The sequence below is a fragment of the Pelophylax lessonae genome, assembly GCF_965119305.1.
Source record: "Pelophylax lessonae genome assembly, chromosome: 1".
Lineage (NCBI taxonomy): Eukaryota > Metazoa > Chordata > Amphibia > Anura > Ranidae > Pelophylax > Pelophylax lessonae.
Genome location: NC_138768.1, coordinates 229053837 through 229067060, shown reverse-complemented (window position 1 = coordinate 229067060; position 13224 = coordinate 229053837). Strand labels below are relative to the sequence as shown.

Here is a 13224-nt window from a genome sequence, read left to right as displayed (position 1 = left end):
GCCAGCAAATTCACCTGATACACTGTATCATGGAGATTACCACCCACAGCATTCAGTGCCAACTGGCAGCATTACAGGCTTTCCCCACTCTTGCACGCAGGGATAAGGTACAGTCCCCTCTTGGCCTACTGGCTGTAGCGACTGATCCGGAAAAATGTGCTAGTCTCATTACAATACTGATTTTTAAAATAAAGTAGTTGCAGTAGTTGTCCTTTGAGATCATTAATAAAGTGCATCTCAAGCCAAAACTTTTATTAAAGCTTTGGATAGATTGGTGAGTGGTTGAAACCCCTGTGAGGTTTTTCATTACCATCTGCGCCTCCGTTATAAAGATACACTCTCGATTTGTCAAGATAACCACTGTCACTGGGGCTAACAGGGAGGGAAAAAAAACTAAAAATATTGAGTTGCCACCAGAACAGGAATATAGGGGAGATCTTGCTATGGTGAAAGTGGAGAAATCTCACATATGGAATGTTTTGGCTTCAAATAGCTGAAATGATTGCTGCAGAGATATTTTTTGATAGTGATAGGTTTTGCCAGTGATTACTCGCCTCATACATCAGCATACAACTGCAGCTCCGTAATTTGTTCCATTGTCCAGGTGCTGCAAAGGATGTTCAGAAGTTCTAAAACCTAACTCGTTTATTATGAGAACTCAACATGAATTTCTTTTGAGTGTGACTCTGTGGGGTACATTTGGAATAATGAAGAGTGGGATTTCAGACAAATGCACTAAGCACCGAACAATATAGAAAGTAGCAGGGGCGTGCAGCTGTTCCTACATGCCTCTTACTCTCACAGGAAGCCACAATCATTTCTACCTAATGGATGCATACAATCAAAAGTAAATCATCTTGTACGGAAAAGAAAAAAGGGTTTATTTAGGGCTTTATTTTCTTCGATAATTGTCAGATACCAGACAAGTATTGTTCAGGGACCTCCATAAAACAGATTGATATTCAATAGAGGAAATTGCTGGTCATAATTTACTACAGTTTTCTGGTTTGTACTTATTGCAGAACCACTTTGGGATCATTTGCTCTCCTCCCTTGAAACACAAGACAAATAGTTTGCAATTTTGCCATGATTTGTTTAGTACTGTGCAATAAACATGAAATATTTGATAAATTAACTTATCACCCAAAAAACTATACAGAGATTTACAGGAGTATGCACAAGTAGATTATTCATACCCAGTTTTGCTAATAAAGAAGCTGACCATTTTAATTTATTTATCTAATATAGGTACTTTTATAGCACCATCAATATATGCAGCACTTTACATATATTATACACTCACATCAGTCCCTGCCCTCATGAAGCTTACAATCTAAGGCCCTTAGCTCACATTCATACATAGGGCCAAATTAGACAGGAGCCAATCAACCTACCAGCATGTCCTTGGAGTGTGGGAGGAATTTGGGGTACCCGGAGGAAACCCACGCAGACTACAGGCAGGTAATGCCCTGGTTGGAATTCGAACCGACGACCCTAGTGCAAGCCACCTAGCCACTGTGCTCAAATGTAAATCTAAAACCGTATTTTTGGATAGAGTAGGGAGTGCGATAACACCTCTGTCAGGGTTTATTTTCTTTGAATTTGTGTCCCATTAAAAATATATCCCTTTGCTTCCGGTTCGGTGGACAAAAATTAGGCAAAATAAAAATCTCCTTTTTAAGCCGGCCATACGTGGGTCAAATTCTGAAAGAATTTTCCTTTGAAAATTGTAACTAAGAATTTTCGTCTGAATTATGGCCCCAGCAACGGCCAATTTTCGTGATCGGCCATGTTGGACATTTTTTGAAAGATGCACACATTTCTAATCAATGATGCGAGAATCGTGCGAGAAATATACTTGGAAAAAGAAATGCGCATGAGCTGTGACCTGGAAAGAAAAAAAAGACTCCCAGCCATGAAAATTCTTTTCTGTAGCAACATGAGGTCAAATTGAAGGCTTGGTTGGTCGACTTTTGAAATCAATGAGGGCACCATCGGATCACAAAACATTTTTCCCTAACCTCTTGTTCTATTAACAACTGTAAACTTTTGGAATTTCTGGTCACTTCCTGTCTCCATGACAATGGTTACCAGGACAAATAAAGAGTAACCCGGACAGGGGTTTTAACACTAGGGTCAATATGAAATTAAACTAATGTATCTATAACCAAGATTTTTCATTGTGGAATAATATTAGAGTTGTCAGAATACACATTGAAGGGGTTGTAAAGGAAAGTTTTTTATTAATGCATTCTATACGTCAAGATAAAAAGCCTTATGTGCAGCCGCCCCCTTCAGCCCCTCTAATACTTACCTGAGCCCCATCTCGATCCAGCGATGTTGCAGGAGAGACTGGGCTGCCGGGACTCTTGCTCCCGATTGGCTGAGACACAGCAGCTACGCTTTTGGCTCCCGCTGCTGTCAAAGTCAGTTAGCAAATAAGGAGAAAGAGGAGGCGGCCGAACCACAGCTCCATGTCTGAATGCACACACAGAGCTGCGGCTGGCTCAGGTGCCCCTATAGCAAGCTGCTTGGTGTGGGGGCACTCGACAGGACAGAGGGGCCAGGAGAGCCAAAGAGGGACCCGAGAAGAGGGGGATTTGGTCTGCTCTGTGCAAAATCACTGCACAGAGCAGGTAACTAGAACAGGTTTGTTATTTTTAAATTAAAAAAACTGAGACTTTACAATCGCTTTAAAATGAAGAACTCCATGTAGCTAGTGTCCCTAGAAACACAGAAACACAGGACCACAACATTACTAGCAAAAGTACAGTACAGTCAGTCTGATAGCAATAAGGGCAATCACATTTTCAGTGTCAGAGTGGTAGGTCAGAGCTTTCAGGTACACCACTATCATTAGGTGCGCACCAAGAACCTCTACCCATTGGTTCTATACAGATGGAAGATTCTGGTTCTCCAGGAGAAATGGCGTGTAAAAAAAAAAAAAAAAAGCTGTCACAAGCACAACTGCCACATGCAAAGGCCCCAAAACTCATTCCACATATCCGCTTACATACTCTTACACTATCTGAAAATCTACCACTACACAACGTAATTAGTTAACTCACTGGTGTTAAAATAGTCACTAAAGTATATGAAATACCTTTTTTCTTTACAAGTGATTATATTCCCTCTGTTCTCAGCTGATCTTCCCAGTGAATAGCTGTGCACAGGGGACGTTTCAGGACACAACTGATCATTGGAGGAGAGCAGGCTGAATTCCCAGCACAGCTTGAGAACTAGCCACGCTTTGCCCTCATTACAAACAAATAGTCATTGCCCCCACCTATAACTTGACTTCGCAGCAAGGAGCACATGTAAGGGGTGACGCACGTCAAACAAAACCAAAGAGATTCCAAGTTAAACTTTCTGACCAGCCTGCAACCAAACAAATTATCCTGTATAACACTTTGCGTTAAAAACGGGTTTAGTTTACACACATTTGCAAATACATGCGTAAGCTGCAGAGCCACTTCACGGCACCCTGGTATTATCTGCAGTCCTATTGCTATACATTTTTGAGAGCCTCTAAAAGTAGGAGCACATGCATAATAATTGATAGGCAGAGGGCAGGTGAGCCTGGAGGGAACCTACCCCTCCTTAAAAGGCACAGGGGTGCACTGGACACCCAGCACATAGCATGCTGTGCTCTCATGCCTAGTGTATTCAGTTTTTAACCTCCCTGGCGGTATGATTCTTTCGGATTTTAGGTGCTGAAAGTGGTACCATTATTTTGCATGTAATTCTTAAGAATGAGAAGCCCAAACCAACTATTTACATATGATTTTTTTTTTACTGTGCGTTCTTCTTTATAACATCTCGGGTATGATAAAGTTTGAAACACAAAATCATAAATTAGAATATAATAAAAAACTATAAATAAGTTAAAGTATGTATACACACGCAGGAAATGGCACTGGGGGGCAAACTAATGTGAATTTTATTTTACATAGTATCAGTGTAATTGGTGTGTTTTACATTTGAATTTGCCGCCGGTTCCAACCCCCTGCGAACGTCACATCGCAGGAGACGGAAGCCGGGGCACACAGAGGATCGGGAGGAGGATCGGGAGGAAGATCCGCAGCTAGACACTGCCGGTATACATCGCTGGATCCCGGTGACAAGGTAAGTAACCCCTCTTCCAGGATCCAGTGATCTTCCTAGCGATACCCCGAGTGTGGCTCGGGGTTACCGCTTTTGGCACTGAAATTTAACCCCGAGCCACACTCGGGAATACCGCTAGGAAAGTTAATAGTAAAGCAGAGGGACTGGCAGGAACACCAGGGATTTCACACAAAGGAAGAAATACAAAGAACAGGATACTTATTCATACAAGAACATGGGACAGCAGGCACAAATCAGGAATATGAAATGTTAGGTTTACATATTCTTTAAATACACACACACATATATATATATATATATATATATATATATATATATATATATATATATATACATACACACACATACACACACACACATACATACATAGTATATATTATATATATATATATATATATATTTGAGGGGAGAAATCATCTTTCATCGGATATCATCCTTATGGCATAATATACAAGTGTCAGAACCTTGACAGGCTGCAGTGTCAGCTCAAAGAATGGCTCGATGTACATATAATTTTGCATTAAACATGAGCTTACCTTCTTTCTAAAAACAGAAAAGCCCAGGCCACATGCTTTACACACAATGGTGGAGGATGAGGACGGATATGGTGAAAAATCTGTGTTCTGTGCAAATCTAAAGGGACCTGCTCCACCTCCAAATGCTGACTGCTGCCCTCGCACAGCACCAGTGCCCATGACTTCATTCAGCAGCCCGCAGCAAGACGCCCACATGGAGCTGGCCCCCGCCTGCAACAGCCAAAGACAAAAAAAGATGGTTATTAACAAAACTGTACAACATTACAATTATTATAGGTTACTTCTATTCATATTACATATTAGCACTGCAGAGAATGCATACCGCACGGTCAGAAAATGTTAATTTTCCCTCCAAAATCCTGCTGCTGAAAGACAACTGAATTTCTAGAATCCAGGTTATTAAATTATGTCTGGTAGTTTTGCACCAAACAGCAAAGGGCTACATCATGTTCACTACTGACAATGGTTATCAGGCAGATAGTGAAAAACACCATCATGTGCAGTTATTATTAGAACAATTCGAATTAGAACAAACTACCAGGTAAAATGGAGCAGACAGAGGTCATCTGTCTGTTGCTGCTCCTTCACTGCCCAATTGCAGGCTCGGGCAGAGAAGTGACCTATCTATATTTCTTAAAGTGATATTAAAGGCTAATTTTTTTTAAATAACACGTCATACTTACCAGCTCTGTGCAGTGGCGTTGCACAGAGTAGCCAGATCCTCTACTAGGATGCTGCTGGCTCCTCCTCTTCAACCAGTGCCCCCATAGTAAGCTGCTTGCTTTGGGGGCACTAGTGCATACTTGCTCCCGACCCCGCTCTATGTGGCCATAAGACACATGGAGCCATGGCTCAGCCCCGCCCCCAACTCGCTCTTCATTGGCTCACTGGCTGTGATTAACCACTTTACCACTAGAGGATTTTGCTGTCTTACGTCTGGGCCACTTTTTGCATTTCGGCGCTGTGCGAATTTAACTGGCAATTGCGCGGTCGTGCGACGCCATACCCAAACGAAATTTACGTCCTTTTTTTCCCACAAACAGAGCTTTCTTTTGGTGGTATTTGATCACCTGTGCGATTTTTACTTTTTGTGCTATAAACAAAAAAAAAAGAGCGTAAATTTTGAAAAAACAACAATATTTTTCACATTTTTTTATATGAAATTCCCCCCAAAAAAATGTAAAAATCAAAAATTTTTTAAATTTTTGGCCAATTTGATTTCTGCTACCTATGTTTGGTAAAAAAATTGACAATAAGCGTATTTTGATTGGTTTGCGCAAAAGTTATTGCGTTTACTAACAAAGGGAAAGATTTCTGTCATTTTTGGTGTTTTTTTTTTTAATGCGTAATGGCGGCGATCTGCGATTTTTTTTGCGGGACTGCGACATTGCGGCGGACAGATCGGACCCTTGACTGACATTTTTGACACTTTTGGGGGTACCAGTGACATTACTGCAGTAATCAGTGCTGTATATATGCACTGTTACTGTAAAAATGACACTGGCAGGGAAGGGGTTAATTTTATTGGAGAGGGAGGGGTTAATGTATGTCTGGTGCTTACTGACGTGTGTGGGGGGAGGTGACTGTGTGACACAGGGACAGATCCAGGGTTCAGCTATGCTGAACCCTGCCTGTCACTTGGGAGATCCGCGCCGCTTGTGTTTACACTAGATGTTCTCCACACTAGATCCCCGACGATCGGGGAAGAGCAGCGGCGATTGCCGCTGCTCCTCCCCTGGCCCGACTCCCACTGTGACTGAATACAGCGGGAGCACGCCGCCGAGAAAGGGGAGTGTCTGACGACGTAGTACTACGTCGTCAGACGATAACGAGCCACTTTGCCGCAGTAGTACTACGGTACTCAGACGGCAAGTGGTTAACAGTAGCGGGAGCCAATGGCTCCCGCTGCTGTCTCAGCCAATGAGTTATGAGACCCGAAAGAAGCTCAGCTCTGGTGCACGTTGCTGGATCGAGATGGCTCAGGTGAGTATTAGGAGGGGCTTCTACACACAGAAGGTTCTTTACCTTCATGCATTAAATGCATAAAAAAGGTACATAACCTTGAGCCTTTCTTAAAACCACTGCAGTAAAGAAAAGGCGGGTCACCGGGTTGGCTGTGCTGACTTGTAGGACTGTGTAAATCTCATGTCTGGATAGATAGAAATAGAAATCCTTTTGGCAAGAAAAACAGTTCTCTTATATGCGTTTCATCTGTGGATTTAAATCAGGACTAAATCCTCCTATCCTTAACAACCAAGGAAGCGGACATCTGAGCCTCTGTTTGATCTGCAGTTGCCATGTGATGAGTTATGACGCCAGTCATTTGCTGACTTGACAGTTCGGTTGGGAGCATATTCAACTGTGACAAGTTATCTGTGATAGCATGCCTTGAATGTAACGGTTTTGAGATTTAATAGTGTCATTAATCCACATAATTAAAAACAGTCAGTACATGTTGTATTGCATGCTGTTCATGCTCACTCAGTTACTATAGAATTGGTTTTCTGTATTTTGCAAAAAACCTACTTGATCCTGCTGTTCACAGTCCCTCCCTCCTGATCTGTGTCCCTGCTGCAGCAAGGGATTGTGTAGACCAGCCATTGCAACATCTACTGAGCATGCTTCACCTTCAGTTCCCTTCTAAGCTGTTCATTTCCTCCTTTTTTCTTATCTGTGCACCTAACTAAAGAGTCACAAATGTGGCAGTGGCGTAACTACCAGGGTCGCAGCAGTTGCACTTGCGACTGGGCCCCTGGAGTTCCACCACTGTGGGGTGGGGGGGGGGGTGAGGCTGACTGCCCATTCCTCTCCTGTTCTTCCACTCCGCTTTGAGAGAATCGCCTACCCGTTCCTCTCCCGTTCTCCCACTCGGCTGTGAGGGGCCCGTCCACCCGTTCCTCTCCCCTTCTGCTGTGAGGGCCCCGCCCCTCTCCCGTTCTCCCGCTGCGCTGTGAGGGGCCCCTCCACCCGTTCCTCTCACGTTCTTCCACTCTGCTGTGAGGGGCCTGCCCGACCGTTCCTCTCCCTTTCTCCCACTCCCTGTGAGGGGCCTGCCCGACCGTTCCTCTCCCGTTCTCCCACTCCCTGTGAGGGGCCTGCCCGACCGTTCCTCTCCCGTTCTCCCACTCCCTGTGAGGGGCCTGCCTGACCGTTCCTCTCCCATTCTCCCACTCCGATGTGAGGGGCCCACCTGCCCGTTCTGGCTCTGTCAGTGTGAGGGGCCCTCCCATCTGCTCATTCATTCCACCACTGGGGGAGGGGGAGTCTGGCCGCTTGCCGCTGAGTGGAGACTGAACAGTGACCATCACTTCACTGTGCTACCCCACCTATCCTCTCCTGAGAGAAGCAATGTAGGGAGGCAGACACTGAAAGGCTGAAAGGGAGGCATCAGCCGACGACCAATAGAGTGAAGGGGGAGGAACTTTCCCCTCTGCGACTGCGAGGAGACCCCATGACACAGAGGCATCCCTAGAGGCATGCGACTAAGTGATTAACTGCATGATGTTAGTGGAACTGATCCCATCCTCCGCTACCGCTGCCTCTTACTGATCCCATCCCCCTCCCCCACCACCACAGATCTCATCCCTATTTCCCCCCATCACCTCTGCGACAAAGGTAATGGGGTGTGGAAAGGGATGAGATCTGTGGTGGTGAGGGGGGTGGGATCAGTAAAAGGTAGCAGTGGTGGTGGTGGAGGATGGGACCACTGCGGCCATTGATCCCACCCCTTCATCACTCTCACTGCCACAGATCCCACCCCCTCACCACCACCACAGATCCCACCTGAACTGGATGGACTATTGTTTTTATTCAACCTTCACTACTATGTAAGGGTCCTTTCACACGGGCTTTCCGCCCGGTAGACTCCATTTTGCTCAGCGGGGATCGATCCACAGACCAGATCCAATTAACCTACCAGCATGTCTTTAGAGTGTGGAAGGAAACCTACACAGGCACAGAGAGAACATGCAAACTCCAGGCAGGTATTGACGTGGCTATTACCCCTAACCTTAACCCTTAAAAATAATGAAAATAAAATAATAAATAACGAATTACCCTAACACAAAATAAATAATTATTATTTTTTTAATGATCATAACAATAATAATAATTTAACATTTTCTAAGGTTAGGGTAATTTATTATTTATGTATTATTACATATTAATTTATTTATTATGTTTTTTAGTTCTGTGTATTTATTTTACATTTATTCATATATTAAAGCTGTAGTATCCCGCTTTTTGACACTTTTACCTACAGGTAAGCCTATAATAAGGCTTACCTGTAGGTACAATTAATATCTCCTAAACCGGCACGGTTTAGGAGATATTTGCAGACAGTGCATGCAGCCGCTCACGCAAGCGGCGCATGCGCTCTGAAGGTCCGAGGGGACCTCCAGTTTTCCTTGCCAGGAGCTTGCCGGAAAATCACTCCCGCGCGCATGCGCGGGAGTGACTTCATCGCGGCTCCGGCCAATCACAGCCCCGGAGCCGCCGAACCCGGAAGAGACGTCGAGGGATCATGGCGGCGCCCGCAGCGATGTCCGGGGGTCCGTGTCGGGGCTTCGTTCTAAGGTAAGTAATACATAATGAGCTAGTATGCGATGCATACTAGCTCATTATGCCTTTGTCTTGCAGGTTTTTTTTTTTTTGTTTTTTTTTCGTTTTCGGGTTTACAACCGCTTTAAGATTTAAATTTTTACATTTGTTTCATTTGAGCACAAAATTGCACAAAAACGCACAACAAAGACGAGAGAATGCACACTAAAACACACGAATGGTGCGTTTCTATTCATTCCTATGGGAATAAAATCACGTCAAACTCTCAAATCTGCCTGATTCTAGGTCGAAAAAAAAAAGCGCCACAACTTTTTGGAGCTTCACGCGACTTGGAGTGGAGATGAAACTATCTCCCTAGAGAAGAATTGATTTTTTTTCTCCTCCAGTGTTTTGTAGCTTCGAGCTTCAAGCTACAAAACGCTGAGGTGTGAATGGGGCTTAAATCTCCTCCTCTGCTCTGTGCTACAGGTCTGGCAGGTGGCCGGTGAGCCAGAGGTCATAAAACCCATAAAATAAAATAAAAATATGGGTAGTTGAGGCATTAGGACAAAGGAGAACTACCAGTAGAAAAGCAAATGCAAAGCCAAGGTCTAGTGAATACCATTTAGGAAGAGGTGGGATTTGTACTGGAGGTGGATTATTTCAAGAGCAGGGCGTAATTTTTTTGTCAATATAAGGTCATGTCAAAGCTTCACTGTCTGCAGCAAAAAAAGTGAAGGTTCTAGGAGTGGCCATCAAAATCTTCTACCCCCCCCCCCCCCCCCCCAAGTCATTGAGCCACTCTTGGAAGGATCTCAAACATCCAATCTATGTACAAGACAACCAAAGAATCTACAGTACCCGGAAGCATTTTACCAAGAAGAATGGGCAGCATTACCACAAAAGAAAATAATTGTAATCTCATTCACAGCAACCCCAAGAGACTGCAAGCTGTCACAGATGCTAAAGAGTCCAATAGAAACTTGTCCTAGAACTCTTTTTTTTTTTTTTTTTTTTTTTTTTTAAAAAAGGTATTTTATTGGTATTTGCAGAACACACAAACAGTAATTCCAAACCAATGACAACGAATAACAGGTACATCAAATAATAAACGACAGCAGATACAAAAACCAGGAGTACATACCCATCCAAACATCCAGCACAATAAAGCAGCAAGGAATGGAATCAACAGAAAAATAACCAACCCTAACCCGCCCCACCCCCTCCCTCCCTACCCAACCATCCGACCATATGGAACCTAACAGTAGTACCAGCATAATAGCACATCGCACAGGACTGGGCCAATGCCTGGCCAAACCCTGTTACTCAGGCTCTCCACGGAAAACCACCCACCTACACCTCCAAGGATCCCGAAACCGAGTCCACCCATACTAGCCAAAGTTTGTTAAATTTTTTGGGGCAACCCCTAGCTAGATAGGTAAATTTATAAAGAGGTAGAGCGCCATTGACAAGAGAGACCCAAGCCTCCACAGAGGGAGGGTCAGGAATCTTCCACCGTAGCGCAATCAATTTTTTAGCATAAAAGAACAAAATTCTAGTCAGCACCCTCTGAGACTGTCCCAGGCTCTCCTCCGAAAGGTTGCCAAGGAGGCACCTATCTGGAGAAAAAATATTCTGTCCTAGAACTCTTATCTGAAGGGAAACAAAACCAAGCTGTATGATCCAAATCAGAGGAAACCATTTGCATTATGCAGTATTAACAGTTGTGCTCATAAGTTTACATACCCTGGCAGAATTTATGATTTCCTTGCCATTTTTCAGAGAATATGAATGATAACACAAAAACTTTTCTTTCACTCATGGTTAGTGTTTGGCTGAAGCCATTTATTATCAATCAACTGTGTAACTCATTTTAAATCATAATGACAACAGAAACTACCCAAATGACCCTGATCAAAAGATTACATACCCCAGTTCTTAATACGGTGTATTGCCCCCTTTAACATCAATGACAGCTTGAAGTCTTTTAAAGGTATTTGTGGATGAGGCTCTTTATCTTCTAGGATGGTAAAGCTGCCCATTCTTCCTGGCAAAAAGCCTCCAGTTCCTGAAAATTCTTGGGCTGTCTTGCATGAACTGCACGTTTGAGATCTCCCCAGAGTTATTGAGGTCGGGAGACTGAGATGGCCGCTCCAGAACCTTCACTTTATTCTGCTGTAGTAGCCAATAAAAGGTTGACTTTGTTTAGGATCATTGTCATGTTGGAATGTCCAAGTGCGTCCCATGCGCAGCTTCCGGGCTGATGAATGCAAATTTTCCTCCAGTATTTTTTGATAACATACTGCATTGATCTTGCCATCAATTCTGACCGAATTTCCTGTGCCTTTGTAGCCCACACATCCCAAAACATTAGCGATCCACCTCCATGTTTCACAGTAGGAATGGTGTACCTTTCATCATAGGCCTGGACGACTCCTCTCTACATGTAGCGTTTATGTTTTTGGCCAAAAAGCTCAATTTTGGTTTCATCACTCCAAATGACTTTATGCCAGAAGGTTTGAGGCTTGTCTCTGTGCTGTTTGGCTTATTGTAAGCGGGCGACTTGACCATGCAGCCCATCTTTCTTCAAATGCCTCCTTCTTGTGCATCTTGATACAGCCACACCACATGTTTTCAGAGTCCTGTATTTCACCTGAAGTTATTTGTGGGTTTTTTGCATCCCTAACAATTTTCCTGGCAGTTGTGGCTGAAATTTTAGTCAGTCTACCTGACCGTGGTTTGGTTTCAACAGAACCCCTCATTTTCCACTTCTTGATTAGAGTTTGAACACTGCTGATTGGCATTCTCAATTCCTTGGATATCTTTTTATATCCCTTTTCTGTTTTATACAGTTCAACTACCTTTTCCTGCAGATCCTTTGACAATTCTTTTGCTTTCCCCATGACTCAGAATCCAGAAACGTTAGTGCAGCACTGGGTGAAAGATGCAAGGGTCTGTCAGGAGTCCAGAAACTCATTAAACTTTTATACACACACACTAATTACTAGCAAACAGATCACAGGTGAGGATGGTTACCTTTAAGAGTCGGTTCACACTGGGGTGACACGACTCCTTACTACTTCGGGGGTGACTTGTGCATTACCATGCACCACGACTTTGGAGCGACTTGCAGGGACTTCACATAATGGAAGTCTATGCAAGTCGCTCCGAGGTCGCCCCGAAGTAGTACAGGACCCTTTTTCTAAGTCGGAGCGACTTGTGTTACTCCTATTAGAACGGGTCCTGTAGCGGTCAATAGACCGCAAGGGAGCGCAACTTGTCAGGCTGACAAGTCACGCTAGTGTGGACTGGCTCTAATAGCCATTCAAACCCCTTTGTGTCCACTTGTGTGCATGTTATCAGGCCAAAATCACCAGGGTATGTAATCTTTTGATCAGGGTTATTTGGGTAGTTTCTGTTGTCAATAGGATTTAAAAAGAGTAAACACAGATGATTGATAATAAATGGCTTCAGCCAAACACTAACCATGAGTGAAAGAAAAGTTTGTGTTATCGTTCATATTCTCGGAAAAATGTCCAAGAAATCATAAATTCTGCCAGGGTATGTAAACTTATGAGCTCAACTGTAATAGATCTTCTCATGTTTATGCATTTTCCCTGCTGCTGTGATCAAGGATTATCCTTTCTCCTGGTATAGTGGAATAGGGATATGACAGTAAGGTATGTCCTAGGATATATTTATCAGCACATTATTTTAGATTTTCAAAGAATCCAACCTGGAAAGCGTGCAGCTAGGAGCGGATAGACATGCAGCTTTAGAGGGTCTGGCATTTTTATTTTATATTTTAAAAATATGTACAATGTTTTTTGTCATAAAAAAGTAGATTACATTTCCTGAAGCCTGCATCACAGAGTTCAGAAATGCTGTGTGATATTTATAATCAGCTATTTCTCCAGCTAACTGTTTTCTGCATTTCTTTGTTGTCAACATCGCTATGATAAAAATAGGAAAAGCTCCCTGACACCACTTTAGATACATCTGATCATTTCCATGGAGCAATCAG

At 43.5% G+C, this 13224-nt stretch overlaps 1 protein-coding gene across 1 annotated transcript in view; it reads right to left on the bottom strand.

Annotated features, from left to right (window-relative positions):
- RNF34 (ring finger protein 34) overlaps positions 1-13224 on the bottom strand; it is a 73732-nt gene that overhangs the window by 46734 nt on the left and 13774 nt on the right. Inside the window, exon 2 of the mRNA XM_082273854.1 lies at positions 4662-4871. Coding sequence (XP_082129980.1) covers positions 4662-4871 — 210 coding nt within the window. The remainder of the gene's footprint in view (positions 1-4661; positions 4872-13224) is intronic.